The sequence below is a fragment of the Dermacentor albipictus genome, chromosome 3 (assembly GCF_038994185.2).
Source record: "Dermacentor albipictus isolate Rhodes 1998 colony chromosome 3, USDA_Dalb.pri_finalv2, whole genome shotgun sequence".
Lineage (NCBI taxonomy): Eukaryota > Metazoa > Arthropoda > Arachnida > Ixodida > Ixodidae > Dermacentor > Dermacentor albipictus.
The window spans coordinates 131,712,721-131,735,823 of record NC_091823.1 but is presented as its reverse complement, the minus strand read 5'-3'; the positions used below and the strand labels follow the sequence as shown (position 1 = coordinate 131,735,823).

At 44.2% G+C, this 23,103-nt stretch overlaps 1 protein-coding gene across 1 annotated transcript in view; it reads left to right on the top strand.

Moving 5' to 3' along the window:
• The window catches only part of LOC139057581 (venom metalloproteinase antarease TserMP_A-like), a 66,944-nt gene that overhangs the window by 23,752 nt on the left and 20,089 nt on the right, over positions 1 to 23,103 (top strand). The window contains exons 4-9 of the mRNA XM_070536067.1: positions 612 to 744; positions 1,259 to 1,315; positions 2,068 to 2,189; positions 8,498 to 8,572; positions 12,693 to 12,841; positions 22,638 to 22,687. Of these exons, the coding sequence (XP_070392168.1) occupies positions 612 to 744; positions 1,259 to 1,315; positions 2,068 to 2,189; positions 8,498 to 8,572; positions 12,693 to 12,841; positions 22,638 to 22,687 (586 nt within the window). The remainder of the gene's footprint in view (positions 1 to 611; positions 745 to 1,258; positions 1,316 to 2,067; positions 2,190 to 8,497; positions 8,573 to 12,692; positions 12,842 to 22,637; positions 22,688 to 23,103) is intronic.

The window sequence follows — 23,103 nt, the reverse complement described above, 5'->3', positions numbered from 1 at the left end:
CATAAGGTTGACATCACTCTAATTATAGTTGTCTTTTTTCTTAAATTAGGTAAGTGGTTTGACCTCTTCAAATTTGTTATGCTGAAGCTTCACGTGCCTGATTAATGAGGGACGGTAGCCCTTCAAATCACAAAAAATACATATATATTTTATCCAACTATCCTCGGCTTTATTGTATTCTGTGGACTAAAATAAACATTTAGTATAATCATTATTACAAGTACTTTATTAAGCTGAATTTAGAATGTAGAGATAGTGTTTACCTATGATAGAGGCAGTAGCAGGACAAGAGCGTTGCGAAACGGATGGACATACAGACGGAGGAAGCCACGTTTTGAAATGCTAACAGTATCGAGAAGAAGCATACAGCCTAAAACATAGCAGAGTACTGCGAACCCCACATCACAGCGACATGGTTTGCAGACCAGCAATAGAGCAAACCGCTAACAAATTGTAGTACAACCCTCAGCTAGTAATACTCATGCGCGCGAACACGAGCTACTACAGATTAACGTAATATTACCATTGTACTTTCGACAGCTTTATGAACTATTTCCGTGCAATTAAATGAGTTCAATTTGAATGCACATTCTTTTTTCCCGTTAATTCAGGAGGGTGTCCTCGGAGGCAATTTGCGGATAAAACCTGTGGAAGGAATGGAGAGGTCCGAAGGTGGTCAGCTCGCTCACCAGCTGTACGAGGTCTCTCCCCAAAATGGAGATGGCTCCCCACACCCGGACTATGGTAATAACGTCATGTGTGCATAAAGATCGGAATTTATACACGGTGCGATGATTTACGCTTGGAATCACAAAAGTGTGACATACGATGTACATTTAAATAACTACGCGTAATGTGCAAAAGAGTAGCCAGAAGGCGGGGTTTCCTCAAATAACTATAATTTTTGGTTGAATCGTGCATTTCGGAAATATTTTATCACAGGAGCGCCTCTAAAATAAAAGAAATTGGTTCAATTCTAAAACTAGTGATTGATAAATTAATGTTTTTACTTGGGAATTCTTAATGCTTCTTTGTACTCATATGAACAGTTATTACAACTGTTATTCTTCGAGAAGTAGTGCTGTATACTTCCTTTCTTAGTTAAACATTTCTTGTAAGAAAGCTATTAGTTACAAACTAAACTATGTCCATTGAATGAAGCTTGTACACATTGAAGGGACACAATGGTGCAAGCTAAGCTAATCAACAAATGCATGATCTTAATCAAACTGTATGACACCTATTTTTACAATCAAAGGAGTTCCCAACATCAGCGCAAGAGCAGAGCCTGAATCAAGATTGATTTTCTACACCGGTGAGCAGTTTTTCCGCAAACCAGTTCAGAAATGCATATGAGTGTTACTTGCCACATTGTATGGTCAGTTCATTGTATATGCATGCATTGCAATGTAGATCTAGAATTTCCTTCGATGAAACATTCCATGGCTTCTTTGCATACTTTAGAGTCATGCATTATCGATGGTTCTTTTCCGCGCGTTATTGGAAGCGTACTCTGTAGACATTTTGCGTTTCTTTTTTTTACCTTCTTTGTCAAATATGCCTAAATAATCCTAATTCGATATGGTTGAAATGAAATCCAGAACCCATTATGAATCCTAAATTAAACAGTAAAATTCACTAAAATAAAGTGTGACTGAGTTAGAAAGCAAGTATTACTATGCAGTGTATTTACAGAAATAAAAACACATATTCACTCTACGCACAAATTAGGTGCCTTGTTACATTACGCGCCTTTTTCTAAGAACACAGGATGTCTACATACTTTTTGCGGTAGCGATCTTTCTGATGCCATAACAATGGACCAAGGATCATTCTTCATATAAATAGATAACAGGGATACAGATCAGACAAAAAAATTACATTCTGTGCTAAACTGAGACTTCTTAAACAAGGAAATTCTGTGGTCAGGTATATCAGTTTTCTTTCATGGCTTTCTCTTATGGCATATTGCAAGCCACTTGCATTTCATGACGTGAGTGCATATTGTGAGCATCATTTGCTTTATTAGAACAAGCGTCTGGACTAATGACATTTATCTTCTTACAGGACTTCGTATACCTGTATTCATACGTCCAGAAGTACATGTTGTGGTTGACTACGAAATTTGCTTGGGCTTGAAGTTTAGAGAGAAAAGAATTGCCCGGTACATCGCCGTTATGGCTAATTCGGTACGTAGAAATATAGGTACTAAATGAATTAGGTTAGTAGGTGGTGATAGAATGTTGGAGGTTGAAGGAATTACTTATGCAGATGCAATTATTTTCCGGCACTTCGGCTCTTCCCCAAACCTGCGTCCCTGTGTTCTACTAGAGCATGCTATATTCAAAAACCTAGGTATTAAGTTCAATGGATCCGCTATATTATGTACTGAATACAAATTTAAGAAAATTTTAATAGGTGGTTGTTCCCTCGCCAGAATAATGCGGCCTTTGTAGTCGGCAGGACGTTTGTCGTCACCTACCAGGTTGGTCTCGCTGTGTTTAAGACCCAGCCCGTGCATGTAATATAGGCGACATAGTCCGCGATGATATTGTTTTCATGCTGCTTCCTGTTGGGAAGTTCTTACCTCTAAACAGACTACTGGGATCTTTATTCAACTTGCGGTTAAAACAATTCCAGAAGTTGTTCATGCGTTTTAGAAGATGGCTTCTCTCGAGCTGGAAAAGTTGCTTGTAAACACGCACATTTCGCGATTGACAACAGCAAGAACATTGGCTTGCTTCTGTCCTTGCACATCGATAGCACTATACAACAACCTTTGTCACTCCACTCATGATGCCCATGAGTGATATTAGTTCTATGTCTTCAATTATGCCGTCATGTGCACGTCGCGTACTAGGATTAACATTGGCTGCGCCATTTATTCTCGCTGACCTCTGCTTTCCATTTCTGTGACGTCCCAAACGGGATCACCTTATTAGCACAATACCCCCGTATCTCATCCTCGTCACCTGTTGAACAAACCACGTTTTCGCTGGAGCCACTGGCAAATATGTTGATAAAAAGTTCACAAACATTGCCTAAGTGGTTCTTGCTTTCGAATCTGCATAGAATGGTCTGTTGCATGTGCCAACAGGTATAAATGAATCCAGTCCGTAATGCCATCCGCATTTTTAATCTAAGGAGACTACAGCAATTCTTTATGCAAGTTTTACAACGTGTATAAAGATGGCGTCTAGTTACAAACACTGTAGCGGGCCAACGCAGGAGTCATGTATGCACGAGCTGTGTGCTAAATCAATTTGCATGCCAATTGCAAAAGGTCTATTTGATGGCTTTTCTGAGTTTTATTGTTTCATTCTTTTGTTGATTAGTTTTATTTGTGTTCTTCCTAGACAGCTTGTTTCTGGTGCTTGCGGCTGGCGAAATATTCCTCAGGGAAACCGAACTGGAGCGATGAAGTTGCAACCTATGCTGATAGCTTTACAAATAGTTTTTATAAAATGACAGAGTGAGCTTCGTCAAGTCAAACTATAGAAACCTAATTCGCCTAATGATTGTGGTAAATTTCAATAATGAATTCGTGTGGAATGCATTTAATCTTTCAACAACTTTACAAGAAACTCAACAATCCGAAGTGAGTGATAGCTGCTTACTAATTAATTGAAAACTCTTTTTTACACAGTGTCACTTTTTCACAAATCCCAATATGACAGCAAAGTAGTGCTATATTTCTTCCGACATAAAGGAGAATAATACAACTTCGTTCACATCGAGAGATTGCCTAATTGATCTCGGCGATGATATACAAGACGAACCCATACTCGATCATGTTGTATGCATTCAGGCATGAATTCAACCTGGAAGCTTTTTCTCAATGTAGTTATTCGTGTCCATGTAATATTATTTCAAAAATAAATGCGACATTACGTGAGCCTACTGAATTCCGCAAGACGTTTCATGAGTTGTTGCCTGTAGGAACGTATTAAGCGTTTTTCAGAGCATTTATTTTGAACTATTACACACGGTCGAATTAAACTGATTTGCCCATAAAATTTGTTAAGGAAACTGAGGTAGTACCGTGTTGCAGAATATTTGTGTGTAATTCTTGAAATAATTAACTATATGTAATTAGCACCGTTGACGGTAAATACCGCTCCTCAGTCTAAATACCCTTGAGATATTATGAAGGAATTGATTAAAATCTACGAACTTTATAGTGTATCGCATACAACACAGCGTGTTTTATTTATAATATGCAGTAAGTGTGTACAAAGGCTTTAAATTATATAACTTTTATGTCTTAGAGTGACAACTTTAGCTTCTTGTGACTAATTTTACATTTTTTAATCATAATATCATATTAGAGAGCGACCTTGCCCCTCAATAACATCAAACCAATTTCCTTTGCTGAACACCTCACATCATTCATAATGTCTCTGCTTCGTCACAACCCGGGAAGTCAGTCAATGCTATAATTCCTACTCACCCGTCCTTAGCCTGGTTCTTTTTTAACTTTCGTGTTAGAGCCGCTAATAACAAACTACTAGTTTCTTAGTTTCTTTTTCGGTAACACAGCTTCGAAAGGGAACAATTTACTTTCTCTTCCTGACTGTTTGCTTGCACAGGGACCTTGTCTTTGCTTGTAATAAACTCTAGTTTTGCAGTTTTAACTCAACACTAGGTGTTTACTGATGCATTAGAATGAATCGGCGTAGACCACAGTCCCAATGTGCATTGCAACTTCAAAAGCACATTTTCTCTTTAAGACTATGGTTCGTGGATTTCTAATACTTAGTTTGAAATTCAAAAACATTTCTCCCCTATATAAAAAAACAGTAATTTTTATACCTATAATCTCTCACCAACACTCATATGAACTTCAGTAAAACTTCATTTGCGCCTAGTTGGTACATAATTCTGGTAAATAATGGGTACATAATGACGCAGTGGAACGACAACGAGTTGCAAGGGAATAGAATTCTATAAATCCCGTGCAGGTGATATGTTAGTGGAGATTAGCAGGAGCTGTGATTAGCCAGGTTAGACCGCGCCAGTGTTGGTAGTATCTTCCTTTTGTGGTCCGCCTTTGGTGTTTGCGTTGTAAGTTGAAGTTCAGACTCATATTAACTGTCCTAAAGAAACCAGAACCTTGAAACATATAAGGCTTATCCTTATCGAGCAACTAGTGTTAGCCTTATATTTTTTTCTGACGCAGTTGGTTTGATCGCCATTCATAATGATTACTTTATTTTGAATGATCGAATTAGCGGAATTGGATTTTGAATTACCGAATGTGGAATTTATACTATGCTAAATATTGAACACTACTTGAATAGAACTTAGGTGAGACGTCCTACGGGGGCACATAAAAATACCAAATTTTGACTTTTCTGTAAATAATATAATACATCCTGGTCGCCTTGCTTCCGATACCGGAGATTTATAACGTACTCCCACAAGATTTACCACGATGTCGCCAATAAGCTCGCTTCACAATTATAAACTTCAGGCTTATCGTGCTCGGTCAAGCATTTCTGAAGAATACCTCCGCACTGCAACATGCCATTCGCCTTTTAATTGCCTTCCTAAAGATATGAGCAACAAAGCTGATTCCTTCGTCTTTCGGAAAAGGTTGCACCAGCATACTTTATTCTAGCGCTGTCAATGTGAGATTAGCCCACAAATATGCTCCTCATTCTTGCGTACATATGATACAGTATACTTTAATGCAATCTCATTTCACAGTACTCTTTTATCTCGTATGCGTTTTTTTTACCTACAATACCCCATAAATATACAAGCTATATTTGCGTCGTTGAGTTCATGTCTGATTACGCAATTGAATAATTATATCAAAGTCCTTCCCTTTACGCTATCGTCCTTTCTTTCACGACAAATTTGTAATAAAAATACTTTACAGAATTACTTTAAGTTAACCAGGCGCGAGGCTGTTGGCGGCACGGAAAGCTAATCACGCAGCGCAATGGCAACAAGTTGCCGGTGAATAAAATTCGATAAACCCATGCCGCTGCCAAGTTAACGGAGATTAGCAAGAGCTGGAATTAGGCAGGTCTTGCAATGTGTGCAGCAGATAATTCAGGTCTACTGAAGAAACATAATTCGTGGCAGTGTATGGTAATAGAAGTTCAGCTGTTGTGGCCTTACAATGAATGGACTGGCATGTAGTAAGTACAATGACACAATACAATATTAGCTAAACGCTTACAGAGGCCTTTTTTTACAGCGAAGATATTGGGCTCTTTGTGGTCGGCACTTTTCATGTCCGTCCATGAGCAGAAGTAATCCCTACCAGCACTGGCTTATCCCTAGGATGTAAGCAAAAATGCAATGGCTCATCCTACTCGTATTGCAGAAGCTACAAGCAATCAACAAAGTTAAACGAACAGTACATGCGTTCATCAGGATCACGCATACAACGTACCGAACAGCGTACGTTTTGAAACAGAACAAGCTCAATACATGTACCTATCATCATCAGCAATGTTTCATACCCCCGTAAATGAGGAACTATTACCGCCACTTCCAGCCCGTGAACGCGGTTGAACAGCGAAGCTGTCTTAGTTCTACCGAGTGTTATACAATGCAAGTCAAACTTCGCAAGCAAAATGTACTTAAATCTTTTGCTTCACCATTGTTTCTCCTCATTTTTGCTTGTACATGCTTCGCGTGGTGAACATGCTTTAGGAGTGCTTCTTTTTGTGGTTCTCCCAGTGCTTTCTCTTTTTTATTGCGCGTGAGGGAGGCCCTACGGCGACGATCCCGTTCACGAGCCAACTCTCGCTCACGCTCGTGGTAGGCAGCTTTTTCCGAAGGAGTACGCACTACTCGTGGTCTTCCCATAGTTGTAGCTGGAATGGAATGTGCGGAACTACTAATCTAAAGCTCCGTATATTTGGCGCAAGGACCTCCACTGGAGAATCGTGTGCTGCAATTGTTTTGACGAATGGTTGAATTGGTTTGACAATTGATGTCTTTCTCTTTCTAATGGTGTTATACACACGTTCGGCTACGGCAGAAAGAACGACGTTACTGACAGTACGGCAGCAGACTGTCGCTGTCGCTTGCGTTCGATGCTTCGAGTTTGCTTTGTGGCGGGGTAAGCAGAATCCGGCTTGCACTGCCACTTGCGATCCTTCAAAATGAAATTGCTTCGAAATTAAATCTGTCCATCACATAAAATATCGGATGGTTCATACCCCCTTAGGCAACGGCTCATGCACTCGCAAACGCGGGCTCATCCTTACGACGTCTAAGACAATTGATATTCTACGCTGGAATGACGATTGGAAACAGAGCCAGCTGTGGAAGCATATGACGAATGCGACGAAGGCGGGACCTGTGGCACGAGCACGTTCCCGCGGTTGCACCGAGGTGCGCTAATTAGTCAGACGTGGAAAAAGATGACGACGCTTAAGCCATTGCTGATGATAATAGCGGTAGCACATTCCTACAACGGCGGCATAGAGTGCACATAAAAATTTTGAATATAAAATGCAATCACTGACGCCTCAATGGGACAGGGGCTACAAACGCTAAGCTAAAGTGAAAAGAACAATGCATACATCCGTTGAAATCATCCGCACAACGCACAGAAGAGTATGCGTTTGAATAAAGAACAAGCTCAAGGTAAGCATCCCAACCATAAATTAAGCAATAGATGTCGCCCTGAGCATTTGTAGTGGTCATTTTGCCACAGCTTCGCTGGATATCTACTTTCACAGGGTCGCGATAGGTGGAAGGCTTAAGTGACTCGTGCCACCGATGGCCTTGAAATAAAAACGCTTCGTCTGGTCTAATCGTGCGAAAGCTATCATAATCAGCAAAGGAACCTACCACTCCCCCCGTCAGCAACCTAATTATGCAACGGCTCACCCCTCTCGTAACACAAAAGCTATAAGCGCTCATCAAAGTTAAGCATACAGTGTATCAATTCATTCAAATCACGCATACAAATGCAGAAGTACCGCGTCTAGTCGAGTGGTACACACAAAAAAGTACACACACTTAACCTTATTTATGGTTATTACGCCCGTAAGCAATGGCTCAATCCCCCTTAAAGCTGAGGCTACAAAAAGCACTCAGCAAAGTGAAGTGCACGGTGTAAGATTGGATCCATTTATTGAATTCACCCATACAACACACAAAACAGCATACGTTTAACTTCCCACTCTAAAACATACAAACTAATGCTGAGGAGAAACGTTGTTGGCGCGAGCCTGACTGCTCTATACAAGCGTGCGAAGCCGCGGCTAAGCCTCAAAAGCGATCTGAAGAATCCGAACTGCGAAAGCAGCAAGCTCACGATGCGAGTCGACGCATTAGCCAGTGTGCAGCCGGCTTTCGACCTGAGATATTACATTAGTGTAACGTGCTGGCGAATTTTTTAGTAAAGTATGCTTATTCTGTTGGTCATCTTAACAGCTATTGATTTCTTTTTTTCGTAGTACTGTCGCGATGTATTGAGTAGCTGAGTAATAACTGATCTCCAGAAGACGTTCTTCTCTTCTTACAGGCCAATCTACGCTACCGAAGTATGGTCCAACCAAGGGTCCAACTGACCATTGTTGGAATCACTGTGACCACAACGGTAACGTTTTATATCGTTCTTGGATGCTTATGTCACTACCACCTTTGTTATGGCTACCATCTTGCTATCAGAACCTATTAGTTCCGTAATTTCTCATCCTTCAAATCTTTAGCTTTCTCAGAGAGGGGGAGCACAAGGCGAATGCTAGATGGGTAGAAGCAATTACGCACTTTGCATCCCGTCTAGGTTTGGATAATGTACTTATGCGACAGGAATTCATTGAAATATATCATTTATATTTGAAGCAATCTTAGTATTTCATTGAAAATATAATTATATATGTAATATACTAGTATCGCCCACACTGCACTCATTCACTGGAAATGCTTCCTGCGAATGAAGCTGTCTTCAAATTTCGTCTTCGTAACTAAGCATTCCCTTTTTAAAGCAGTCTAGATTTCGTTGGGTATCTGTGAAGCTAGAGCAGGGGTGCTATAAAGGAAAGCTATTCCAAACTGTTCTATTCCAATTCTGCAATCGGCCCTGCGCAATTGATCAAAAACTCTTTTGGACCACCCCCACTTCGCCTGTCTGTTACGCGACGTCAAGAAACCACTGATTATGTGTTTGCCGATTATGATTGAAACACCGATAACGTGGAAACACTGAAAACACTAATTTCACGCTGATTATACTTGATTCGACCAAACAAAAGCTAAATAATTATTTATGATTCGACGCCTCTTCGCCATTAGCCCTCTCCCTATGGTCAAAATGTTCCAGGCTTAACCCACACACCTGTCTGTCGCTCGACGGCAGAAAACTGTGAAAGTTCATTGCGTCAAAGTGACGTGTACGCGTCAGAGGTGCTTTCATTTGCTAAAAAAAAAACTGAAGTTACTTCTGAATAGCCGGAGACTCCCCCGTTCCGAAAGGTATAGAAGATGGCTGCCGCCGATAGCTCAGACACTGGCTACTCTCACATGCCAAAGATCATGGATTTATTTGCATATGACAAAACTTTTTGCGTGACCATATAACGTTATCGAAGCCTTTCGGCATGTATACCACATATCGTTCTGCGAACTCTTCTTTGCTCAGGATTAGTTTTAGTGGCATATTTATCTGTCGTGGCACGCCGCCGCAATTTTTGACAAGCCCCCGCAAGCTAAGTAAGGCTAAGCGGTCCCATCGCAGACACCGGTATCACTTTTTTCACCCACTGAGCCAATTAGATAAAAAAATCGCTCAACACGGGCAATGTAATTTGTTTTCAAAGCAAACAAAAGTGACCTCCTATAAAGGAGGACAGCGTTTAATTGGGCTGTTCAGGCAACGCTGCGAGTCACCACCCGCTGTTTGCATCATCCGTTACGTATATTTGACGTCAGGAAATTGGAATACAAACACATTGGAATAGTTTTATTTTTTAGGGCCTCTGATTAGCTAATATATAGGAGATCTCTGCAGAACAGAATATATACCACATGTTAAGAACGTCCCATGCTAGCATTCCAGTGACATCCCCGGAACGCGTTTTAGGCTAGGTAGGTTACACATGCAAATTATGCAGGACTCTTGCCTAGAAACCAAAATATGAATGAGCGAACCGAGCTATTACTGAAGTTGGGTGTCTGTAAGTCATCCTATTGTGTCATATAGTCGTAGCCGCAGTAGGAAGCTTGAAGCTAACCCTACACGTATTTCTTATAAAGAGAACAAGTGCTATTAAATGTTTGATTTCCTCTCCCGTAGTCAATCTCAGTACTCTTGGTACAAATGGCACGGGGACGGGAGAAGAGTAGCAAACATGTACAGACAGGATAACAAACTATTGTTACATTGCAGGGCAAAGAAGTTTGCGAAATCCATGACATACTCATTGCATTTTATTTTTGCGCAGTAAAAGTATTATGCAATCAGACCTTTCCTGAAAAAGAGCCATATGAAGAAAAATGTAAAAGCGTGAAAAGACTATCAAGCACTTCTCAAAATGTTCAGAGCGTTGCCCACTATTGGGCAAATAAGTAGAATACAAACGCACTGGTTCAAATGACCACTTAGCTTTAAATAAATTAATCTGTAGCTTTCAGATTGAAACACTGCTTAAGTATGCGTGACGATTTCATAGCGGACGGCATGCTGCGTGCTTCCCGCAGCTTCATTTTTCTTTATGTTTAGAGCACATCTCTGAGGAACCCGTCCCTGCGTTGAGCGTTGGCGTCACTCGTCGACATCCCTCGACGTAACCGAGCAAACGAGCACAGCTAACAATGAAATAGCGTAAGCGGGGCGCAGTGGTTGATGAAAGAGAGCGATAGCGAACGCGAGGAGCGATGCGGAGACCGTGGTGCAGCGGAACCATCAGGGGCAAAGCGGTGGAGGGGGGTATGGCGAAATAGTGAGAAAAAAAAAGTAGTACGGCGCAACACGGGCTCTACGTCGGCGACTGCCACGACATTACTCCAGGGTGGTGCACTGTCCTCTGTTCACCGCTTGCATGTGTCGAACCTGCCCATCGATACATTATATTGAAACACAGCGCTGCGTGAGCAGAGGTTCGTCTGCAGCAGAGGCTGTGAATTGTACCCACGTGACACCCACGCTCAAGTGAGTACATCGAGAAACAGAAACAAGTAAACAGCTGCGTTCAAATTTTGCTTTAGGGAGCATCGTAATCGCCTGTGATTTTTTAGAAATCAGAATAACATGCTTTTAAGAACTACTCTATCATTTGCTTTTCGCTAGAGCACCGGTATGCCTGACCCTTCACGTGGCGAACAGGCATTCCTTTTGTCTGTAACAGCGTCGACATCGAGAAAGATGAGGAGAACGGCGGCTGGCTGGGACAGGCCATTGCCTAGGAAGCGAAGCGGGCGCGTGGCAAACAACATGCGCGGCGGGCTCGAGGTGGCCGGGAGATTTATCCGCCGAGGACTGACTGTCGGCTAGGGCCTTCTGCTGAGTAACAATATACTCCGCTTCATTGTGGCTCATCATCACCACTGAATTTGCATGCCACATGCCCATGCAAGTTCCACTTGACCCAACCAACATATCATGGTGCCTGATTTGGCCAGTTGTGATTTTAATCCCAACATGCAATTGCACGTGCAAAACAATGGTTTCCGTTTTATATCTTGTAGCCGTCTCGTTTACTTAAGTGGCTTGTCACACCGATTTCAATTTGAAACTTGTGCGGGCCCAAGGACAAAGCCAGCACACGCCATGTGGTTCCCACTTGTTTCAACATATTGATCAGACAAAGAGCATCAAGCAGAAATGCTGGTGCTCTTTGCCACCTGTTCTCCTAAATTTTTTTTGACATTTTGACTGCGCTTCTCAGGCACAGCCCTTCTCGATATCCGAACAGGGCAATGTCTTGCCAAGCATTCTGAGCCTCACAAGACTCAAGTCCATAAAGGGCCAGAGGAAAGTTCCGCACCCGATAAGGGTTGTGTGTGACGACGATATCAGCAGCATATGGTCTTCACATCTAGACATACAATTCCAGATGCGGAGCTGCAAAAATATTAACGAATGGCAGCTGATAACACCGGGTACCTGAGCGGCTCTGGAATAAATAGTTTGTGAGGTAGCGCGAAATTCTGTTCATTTATTTGCTCCTTTTAATTTCGTTCTGGTTGTGTCAAATAGAAGCGGCCTATCATTTCTGATAATCCCCCTGGCAAAACATTAGTGTATCTGTGCGCCGCAATGCGGTACGTTTAGCTGGTTAGCTATGCTTGCTTATTTAGACGATGCCTAGTTGCATGAAAAGCTCATTTCGCTCAATGTTCAAGCTCAATGTTCTCTTTCTAGGGGAGCGAGAAAACAGGCTGAACTTAAACTCCTGTGAATTTAGTCACACTACTACAATCGCAATAAAGCAAGTGCTGGTCGCATTCTCTTATTTACTAAATATTCAGAGCATTTCTCCTATTAGCACACTATCAATTATAATGAATGTAAATATCAGAGAAGGCAGAAATCACTTGCGCGCCCAACATAGATATTCAGCTGTATTTTCTGAGGAACTCGGACTAGCGGAAAACCGCTAACCTCACCCATTCATGCATTCATCTGTGTCAGTCCTGTCTAATATTTCTGATGGTCCTCGTTTATGTATATGGCGCTGAGCTTGCGTCGTTATGAAGACGTGGGTTTTCTTTTGTTTCAGCTTTCTGACGAGTCTGCTTACATGGTGGAAATATCTGGTTACAAAGCGACAAAAAATATTAATTATGGACCAACAATAGACAAATTCAAGGACTATGTTGCACAGAAAAGTTACTTTGAACATTCTGACATTGTATTCCTGCTTACAGGGTATGTATGACATGACTGCATACTACATATATTTACTGGGGACACTTCCCAATGACACTTTCAATCTTCTTCTTACTCTACCATTCAGCACTGAACTCAAAATGCATGATTGACAAAATGTACGCATCTAAAGTGCACGCTCAACATGTGCTTATGTGCTATTTGAGTAACTATAATCAATTATTGGTATATAATTTACAGCGAAAACTGTGCACACTGCGCAGCAAAGGTGGTGACAGGCGTGCCGCCATTTAACATGTTTGTGTACCGAGGTGAATAAGGCATCAGCCGCCGACCGCTACTTCAGCCAGTTTACACTGAGAGGCTAGAGATGGCTTAGTATAATCAATACAGCTATCCAGCACTACCGGTAGAACTTGTTGGGCTCTAATTGCGAAAAGGTGTTCATGACCACTGGTAATAAATAACAGAACTTCTTGTGCATCTCACCTTTTGGAAGCTCGCACAAAGTCTCCTCATACAGACTCAAGTCTCTGTCGCAGTGGTTTAGTTCACGACAGAGCAAGTGTTTCCTCTAATGTTGAAAATCTACATAGTATACTATATAAATTTGTAACTGTAGAGGAAAGACTTGCTTTAACAGAATAGTTGGCCTGCTAGTTTATACTGCAGAGTGTTCCAGTTTCCTTCTAGTATTCGTATACAGCAAATTTTGTTTATAGCGTAAGGCAGAAAGTCATCGTTTCGCTGGTACTTGAGTAATGCGTAAAGGAAGGTAAATACCTAGGGTCCTAAAGTCTGAAGGCGTGTTAACAATTTTCTTTACTTCTACTATAAACAGTGATTGTATTGTCTGTGATCAAAACATTTGGCATCATAGATTACTGAACGTATTATGCTCTTTTTAACTCGCTGTTCTTACTTAATCTTCGCCTAAGGCTGTGATTCAGCTTTCGCGCATAAGCAGAGACACTCTTTTGTGAGTCGTATTGAGCTCTGAAACTGACATATTCTTACATACATTAGAAGACACCAGCCTTTCCCTCCTAGCAATCTCTGCCTTTGTAATTTTTCTGAAAAATCACATTGGTGTTTCTTCCAAATCATGGTCATACACGGATGCGATTCCAACTTACATGGCAATTAAGGGCACGGTGACCTAGGGAGCCACAAAGGAATCAGCTTTTCTGTGACTTTCAGATGTCTTCTTCATCCTCTCAATCCCACCTGTGTGCCAGGTTTGCTTGTCCTCTAACTACCCCAAATACCTTAGATTCGGTACCTCTAGGAAATGAACAGCAAGCATTGGCATGTCATTAAAAGAAGCGAGCATTACCTTTTTGAGAACACTGATATATTTCAGTTAAACCAGGAATTGTTTACTGGTAGGGCCATTTTCCACACCTCTTACTTTTCACCATAGGGCGTCTCTATCAACCGATAAGAATTTTTCTTGAAGCAGAACATTAAGTACCTTGTGCCCGCATCTTAAGCTCTCAAACCTTCGGCACTAAGGCAACATCGTTGGACAGCATTCTACATGTTACTCTACAACACATAATGGGAGACTGGCTTACGCAGAACACAGGGAGTTCTTATGCAATGACGCAATGCTGTTGTATATATATATATATATATATATATATATGTGTATATATATATATATATATATATATATATATATATATATATATATATATATATATATATTGCCGCCAGCATTGCGAGAACACAAGACGACCGCCACATCCTAACTGCGTTTAAAAGAGCCGCCACACCGCAAGCGTCAAGAAAAGCACCGCAAGGCAACGCTGGGCCGGTGCTGACAGACCGGCGGCTCGTGCGCGAGAATCGGACGGGCACGCGACAGGAGGCGACAAAAAGAAGAGAACGACGTTCGAAGGAGCGTAGCTCGAGGAACGTTTTGTGGTTGCTGTTGAGTATTCAGTCGGGTTCTTTTGACGGGCACAGGTTCGCCCAGAATAAATCAGTTTTCCTAGAAACGGCTGTTGTAACTGTTGGTTACATATCTGGTGGAGGTGCGGGGTATTATTCCAAGCCCCACACACGCCAGGGAAGGTAGCCCGGATCCCCGAAGTTTCCACCAACGCACGAGCCGCCGCATACGAGGTGAGGCCCCCGAGTTTGGTCCTCTCGCCGATTCACCAAGGGAAGCGGCGGCAGTCAGCCTAGGTACCAGTGCGATGGCTACCCAAGTAATCCCTCCTCACGTCGTCGTTGACTCACCTCGGACGCCAGAATCTTTTCACGGAGACATATTCGAGGATGCCGAGGACTGGCTCGAAAACTTCGAGCGTGTCGCCAGGTGTAATGGTTGGGACGAGACAAAGAAACTGCGGTATGTGTACTTCGCGCTAGAGGAATCTGCACGCACGTGGTTTCAAAACCACGAAGCGTCGTTATCATCATGGAACGACTTCCGACGAGAACTGTTAGCTACGTACCCGAGCACGGACCGCAGAGAGAGGGCAGAAGCCGCTCTTCAGGCGAGGAACCAGCGGAACAATGAAAGTGTGACCATGTACATTGAAGACATGACCCACCTCTTCCGCCGAGCCGACCCAAACATGGCTGAGGACAAGAAATTGCGGCACCTAATGCGCGGTGTGAAACAGGAACTCTTTGCCGGCCTGGTTCGTAATCCGCCCCGCACTGTAGCCGAATTTCGATCAGAGGCGACGACGATGGAGAAGACGCTGCAGCAGCGTGCGAGGCAGTACAACAGAGATGTATGCGTCGCATCATTTGACGTTGGGCCAGGAGCGCTCCCCAACAACATGGACGTCCTACGCGAAATGGTGAGGTCCGTCGTCAGGGAAGAGCTGCAGAAACTGCAGCTGGCCCAAAGCCCTCCTACGGTGTTCTCACTTGCTGACGTCATACGCGAAGAAGTCCGGCAAGTAATTTGTGAGCCAGAGCCTCAGGTACGGCCCCACGCACAGCCAGAGCGTCAGCCGCGGATGTCGTACGCCCAAGCTTTACGTCAGGACCTAGGACGCGCCGACTTTGGACGAACGGCCACAATACCCCAGGTACTCCCTCGCAATGTGCAGCCCTTGCCAGAAGGAAGCCCACGTAAAAGTGATGTATGGCGCACTGCAGACCGGCGTCCCCTCTGCTACCACTGTGGAGAGGCTGGTCACCTATACCGGGAATGCCAGTATCGCCGAGTAGGACTGCGTGGCTTCTCTATGAATGCGCCTTGCCCTCGAAACGGTGAGCGCCCTTATGAGATTGAGGCATTTTTATCTACGCGCCAAACTGTTCGGAACCCCCAGCAACACGAACCTCGATCAGCAGCGCCTATGCGTTATAGGTCGCCCAGTCCGCGTCCCGCTTCCATTTCACCGAGGCGTCGCTCCCAAAGTCCGCGACGGGAAAACTAGAGCCAGCGACCTGTGGAGGCAAGGCCGCTGACACCCGGAACACTGAAGGCCCTCCATCGCCAATCCGACAAGACGACGGCAGTGACGAAACGACGGACAAGTGCAGTGATGACGCCGTTACTTCCGAGTTGCGCGTCATCATCGACGACTTCGAAGTGACTGCGTTGATAGACACTGGTGCGGACTTTTCAGTTATTAGCAGTGGACTCGCCAGAAAATTGAAAAAAGGTATTGACCCATTGGACCGGATCTCTAATACGTACAGCGGGGGGACACTTAGTCGACCCCGTAGGAATGTGCACAGCAAGAGTCGGAATTCGAGGCTTTACATACGTCAGCAGCTTTATTGTTCTCCCTGAGTGTTCCCGTGATCTGATACTGGGCATGGACTTTTTGCGAACGAATGGCGCAATTATCGACTTGCAAGAATCACGCGTGTTGTTTTCCACAGAAAATGCTGTTACCATTTCTGATACAGAACAGCCACATATTTCCTCTCTCCGTATTGTGGATGAAGACGTGACGGTGCCGGCACGGTGCAGTATGACTGTCGTTGTAAGGAGCGACGTATTTCGTGACTATGAGGGTCTAGCAGACGGAAATATCGGGCTGCTACTGGAAAAGCAAATATGCGTGGCAAGAGGCCTATTTCACCTGCGTAACGGATATGCGGACGTCCTTTTGACTAACTTTGGCAATGAGGCACAAGTGGCGAAGGGAACAGCCATAGCGTCTCTTCAGGACTATGCACAATTTGCGGATGTGTCCACCCTCGATGCAGCATCACCAGCTTCTGCCACTTTAGACAGTGTCCTTACTTCTATCGACATCGACCGAGAGCTGTCATCACTACAAAGAGATGAGATTGTGAACTTGGTCACAGAGTTTGCAGAATGCTTTTCGACTTCATCGAAAGTCCGTCGTACTCCCGTCGCAAAACACCGCATTGTGGTCGAAGAACCTGCAAGACCAGTTCGCCAACACCCGTACCGAGTAGCTCCAAAGGAAAGAGAAGCGATAAGAAGTCAAGTACAAGAAATGCTCAAGGACGATGTAATACAGCCATCCAATAGTCCGTGGGCATCTCCAGTAGTCCTAGTCAAAAATAAGGATAACACCCTACGATTTTGTGTTGACTACAGGAAACTCAACCTCGTCACGAAGCGGGATGTTTATCCACTCCCCCGCATCGACGACACCTTGGACAAACTACGCAATGCTTACTTCTTCTCTTCTCTGGATCTCAAAAGCGGGTACTGGCAGATTGAAGTGGACGAGCTAGATTGCGAAAAAACAGCGTTTGTGACACCGGATGGTTTATACGAGTTTAAGGTGCTTCCATTTGGTCTGTGTTCTGCGCCAGCCACATTCCAGCGGATGATGGACACTGTTCTCTCCGGACTGAAATGGCAGTCGTGCCTCGTCTACCTTGATGATGTGGTGGTCTTCTCCACTACATTTGAGCAGCACGTGCAGCGACTCAGAGCAGTTCTCGATGCTATTCGCACGGCGGGATTGACCATAAAACCCGAAAAATGCCACTTCGGCTTTCGTGAGCTCCGCTTTCTCGGACACATTGTCAGTGCCGAAGGCGCCCGCCCCGATCCTGAGAAGATCACTGCAGTAGAACTGTTTCCGAAGCCAAGAGACAAAAAAGCTATTAGACGTTTCCTGGGACTGTGTGCCTACTACAGGCGTTTCGTAGAAAATTTTTCTAAAATTGCCGAACCACTCACGCGGCTGACAAAAGAAGATGTCCCTTTTGTGTGGGAGAAAGAACAAGAAGACGCCTTCTCTGAACTACGACGGCGTTTGCAGAGTCCTCCTATACTTGCCCATTTTGATGAAAATGCCGAAACGGACATCCACACCGACGCGAGTAACGTTGGTCTCGGTGCCATACTTATTCAGTGGCAGAATGGAGAAGAAAAAGTCATTGCGTACGCAAGCCGTACCTTATCGAAAGCCGAGACAAATTACTCAGCTACAGAAAAGGAATGCCTGGCGGTTATATGGGCCATCAGTAAGTTCCGGCCATACTTATATGGCAGACCGTTTCGAGCCATCAGCGACCATCACTCATTGTGCTGGCTGGCGAACCTCAAGGAACCTTCTGGAAGACTCGCTCGATGGAGTTTACGTCTACAGGAGTATGACATCACGGTCATTTACAAGTCCGGTCGCAAGCACAATGATGCTGACTGCTTATCACGCGCACCAATCGAGGCTACGTCACCTGAATACGAGCAAGATTTCCCATTTCTTGGGGCTGTGAATACAACGGAAATGGCTCATCATCAGCGTACTAATCCGGAATTACTCCTGCTCATCGAGTACCTGGAGGGTCTACAAGTGAAAGTGCCTCGAGTTTTCGTTCGCGGATTGGGTTCGTATGTCCTCCGGAACAACGTCCTCTACAAACAAAACTTCGAGCACAGTGGTGAGACGTTTCTACTTCTCGTACCATCATCGCTGCGAGCTGAGATCTTAGAAGCTTGCCATGATGATCCTGCAGCTGGCCACTTGGGCGTTAGTAGGACTCTGGCGAGAATCCGCCAGAAATATTACTGGCCGAAGTTGATGAATTCAGTGCAGCACTATGTCAAATCGTGCCGATATTGCCAAAGACGAAAAACACCGCCACTCAAAGCAGCAGGTTTTCTGCAGCCGATACAGCCACCAACAGCGCCATTTGAACAAATAGGAGTGGATTTACATGGACCATTTCCCGTTTCAACCTCAGGAAAGCGGTGGATTGTGGTAGCAACCGATTATCTGACCCGGTATGCTGAGACCTCTTCTCTTACAAAAGGAACCGCCATTGAAGTGGCTCACTTTTTTGTCACACACATAGTGTTACGACATGGCGCACCTAAAGTACTCATAACAGACAAAGGAACAGCTTTTGTTGCCCGTTTGATGCAGTCTGTTATGAAACTAACACATACTGCTCATAGAAAAACCACAGCGTACCATCCGCAAACAAACGGCCTGACTGAACGGCTCAATAGAATGCTCGCTGACATGATCTCAATGTACGTGGACATCGAGCATCGGACATGGGACAGTATTCTACCATATGCTACCTTTGCGTATAATACTGCAGTACAAGAGACGACACATTTCACGCCATTTGAACTTGTTTACGGTCGGACAGTAACAACGACACTAGACGCGATGTTACCTGTAAACAACAGCAGTGAAGACGACCCTAACGCTAGTGAGTATGTAGAAAGGGCAGAAGAAGCACGGCAGTTGGCAAGGCACCGTATCATACAACAGCAAAACGTCGACGCAAACCGGTACAACCTAGGGCGAAGAGAGGTACAGTACAACCCTGGAGACAAAGTGTGGGTATGGACGCCAATACGTACGCCCGGTCTCTCGGAGAAGCTACTGCGCCGTTACTTTGGCCCCTACAGAGTACTTCGCCGGCTAAGTCCCGTAAATTACGAGGTAACTCCTGAAGGCCAAGTCTGCTCCACACGACGCAGGATTCGCCCAGAGGTCGTACACGTAGTACGAATGAAGCCTTACCATGAAAGGCATTGACAACCGGAATTTACACGTACTATCAAGCCTAGCACCAGCCATCCCCTGACCACTGCCCTTTTCAAGCAGTTCGCTTCTCTATAGGCCTTTTCTACGCATCGGGACGATGCTTCTTCGGAGGGGGCTAATGCCGCCAGCATTGCGAGAACACAAGACGACCGCCACATCCTAACTGCGTTTAAAAGAGCCGCCACACCGCAAGCGTCAAGAAAAGCACCGCAAGGCAACGCTGGGCCGGTGCTGACAGACCGGCGGCTCGTGCGCGAGAATCGGACGGGTACGCGACAGGAGGCGACAAAAAGAAGAGAACGACGTTCGAAGGAGCGTAGCTCGAGGAACGTTTTGTGGTTGCTGTTGAGTATTCAGTCGGGTTCTTTTGACGGGCACAGGTTCGCCCGGAATAAATCAGTTTTCCTAGAAACGGCTGTTGTAACTGTTGGTTACAATATATATATATATATATATATATACTTCGGTCCCAACGTTGTCTAAGGGCCATCCTCTCGTATTGATGCAGTACAGATACGAGTCATCTCAATCTGCATATACTGCCACTAACTTTGGGAGGCAGATTTGGCTTGGATTCCAAAAAGAACATAACATGGTGTTAATATATTCGACAATATCCGAGTCGTGTCCACTTTTGGCGGTGGTGATACCCGGTAGTGAATTTGTGGTGGCTGCATTAGTTTCATGGATGTGGCTCATGTGGGGCACAAAGCGCAGCCACAGAGTCTGGCTCCGGTCCTTCGGCGATGCGGCCCCACTCCCCAATGTGTACATCGTCATGGTTAAGAGGATTCTTGCACTGTGACATTATGTGGGGAGGAGACAGCTTACGGCCAGCTCTACTACGCGTGTAACGCGTTAGAAGGGGGCCGCACACATGACGGATGGAAGGCCTGGTCGGCGCCAAATGTGGTGAATTATCGTATCTTGGAAAGAGGGCTTTTCAGATTATTGGGTGATAGACTAACCTGCTCGTGGAAAGAGGCATGACGTAGATATAGTGAGCACACGCGATTCGCGAGCTGCTTTGAATTGCGCGTGGCGTTGCTTCAGGCTGCTTTGCTTGACAAGGTTTAGGGGGATTTTTGCTGGCCGTTGGTGTGGAACGCTCGGTATTGCAACGCGTATTAAGGGCGACCTCGGTGCTGAAACAACCGTAAAAAAATTTACTTTTAAATAATTGCTGGTATGAATTCTTCAAATATAAAGAAAGATTCTGAAAAAGACGGCTTGCTACATGGGCGGCGTGAGAAAGCAAAACTTTCCACCTGGCACGCCCTTGTCGTCCATTACTGCATTACAATACTCGATGACTGTTGTCGAAACGTGGCTGTGGAGCACGAGAACAACGATAAGCAAAATGAATGCACTCGTTCGAACGATAATTGCTTTGCGCCTTTTAGACATGATAAATCTGTGTAATTAAGCTACATCTTAGTGCACAAAATAGGAGTCAGAAGAAAATCAACATCTGCAGCAAGTAAAAGTTACAAGCGGTTTCGGAGAAATTAAAAAAAAATCCCACAGAATCAATCTCACCATGAATAGCGAAGTTAATGGGATTAGCATTGAAGTAGCGGTACATCCTGTTGCCGCCACAGCGACACGCCATGTTTTTGGTGTATGTACAACAGAGTTCTTTGCAGCGCATTCCTCTGGACACGCTGTGTGATGTGCCGGCCATGCCTAGAAGTAAGCGTGTGTATATATAGAGTTAGGCATAAAACGCAAATATATTTCACTTGGTTTGATTCCCCCTGCACCTGATTAGTTTCCTATACTTTCTATTGATTGAAGATTTGCAGATTCCCAGCCAAAAATACTCACTGACTTAAACTGTTGTGAAATAGCCTCATTGAATACTGGTGCGAGCCCAGTGGCACGCATGCAGAGACCCAAGTTCACGTCAAATGGGTTTAGTGAACAACGGCCCATACTAAATAACTCAAGTTTTCATCAAAGATGCTCCGCTCCGAGTGGGACAAAACCCATGTCATTTGATTTGCCTAGTGTCGCAAGCTGGCCGGCCCGTTAAGTTCTAACCCGTTTCTTGCAGCATCGCAGCTTCTCAAACCAGACCGCTTCTGCTAGGCCAAACAAACGTACTTCTGAGCTGCGCCTCCCTCAACCCTGGGCGCACGGCTAGGTTTCGCACACGATTTCGTTGCGCGTGGCGCCACAAAGGCGGTATCTGCGGACGCAGCACACGCATGATTAAGTTGTGGTATTTACGTTGTCTTATCAACGATATGAACGTTTAACGTGTGTGAGTGGAATCGTTCAAAAGATGTAGGCGATAATGCTATATCATGTCGTTACATCGGTTTTGGCAAGTTAGATCTGTGAGCCTCTTTAAATTTGTTTCAAGTCAAAAACTGGGTGACCGCGATCTTTCACGATCCCTGAGTTATCTCGAGCAACTTGTCTAAGACAATTCACCTACATTACATCAGAACATCTTACGCGTGCTGTGCCTGAAACACCTCCCATTGAGCATCCTCATATTGCTCGTGTGCAATGCCAGGTCATCCCTAGATCACTTCAGCCAACTGGCCAATTACGTCGTGAATGTTTCGATCGTTTCGTTCTAATCATGCCCTCGCTACGAAAGTTAACGCTGATGGTTATGCTAGTTGTGTTTGAGTCTGTGTGGATTATGATAATCGCTAATTTCAGCTCGTGACACCAAGAGCTTCAGCCAGCCACGAATTGGATGCTTGTTTATACAAGTACCTTATATTAGGTCGGTTTATCCAAGTTATAGTCTGTGTAAGCGCTAATTTATTTTTCTTAGCGAGTGAATAAAATTAGTTTGATGGCTTCTGACGAGTTATCATTACCTCATTACTTCACCTGTTACATTTCAGAAAGAACATGTCTTACTGGGATAACGATGTGTTGAAGCATAGCGTTGGAGGCAAGTCTTTTGCATTTTCATCCAAGTGTCTTTCTAGTAGTTCTTTTTAGAACCATAAATTTTATCATAATTTTACTTTAGTAAGAGACTGCAACGTTTTGAAACGTGCATAGTACAGGAAGCCAATACTTTGTTTACTAGGGTTATGTTTCTTTGGTGTCTAGGGCCAAGAAATTACGAACGTATTTTCCCGCAGCGGTGCAGTAAGCCAAGCTCATAAATGCTTGATATATGTATTTTAAATCAGACATTTCGGTAATATCGGGCCAAACATCATAAAACAAATGTTTTTTGTTAGATAAGTATTACAACGGTTGTCAGAGTCGCTATACGATGAAATAGCTAATAAGGTCTGTTTTCGCCCTCTGATCTCTTAGGAGCACGTGGACTTCTGCGCTGTTCTCGCAATAGTCCTA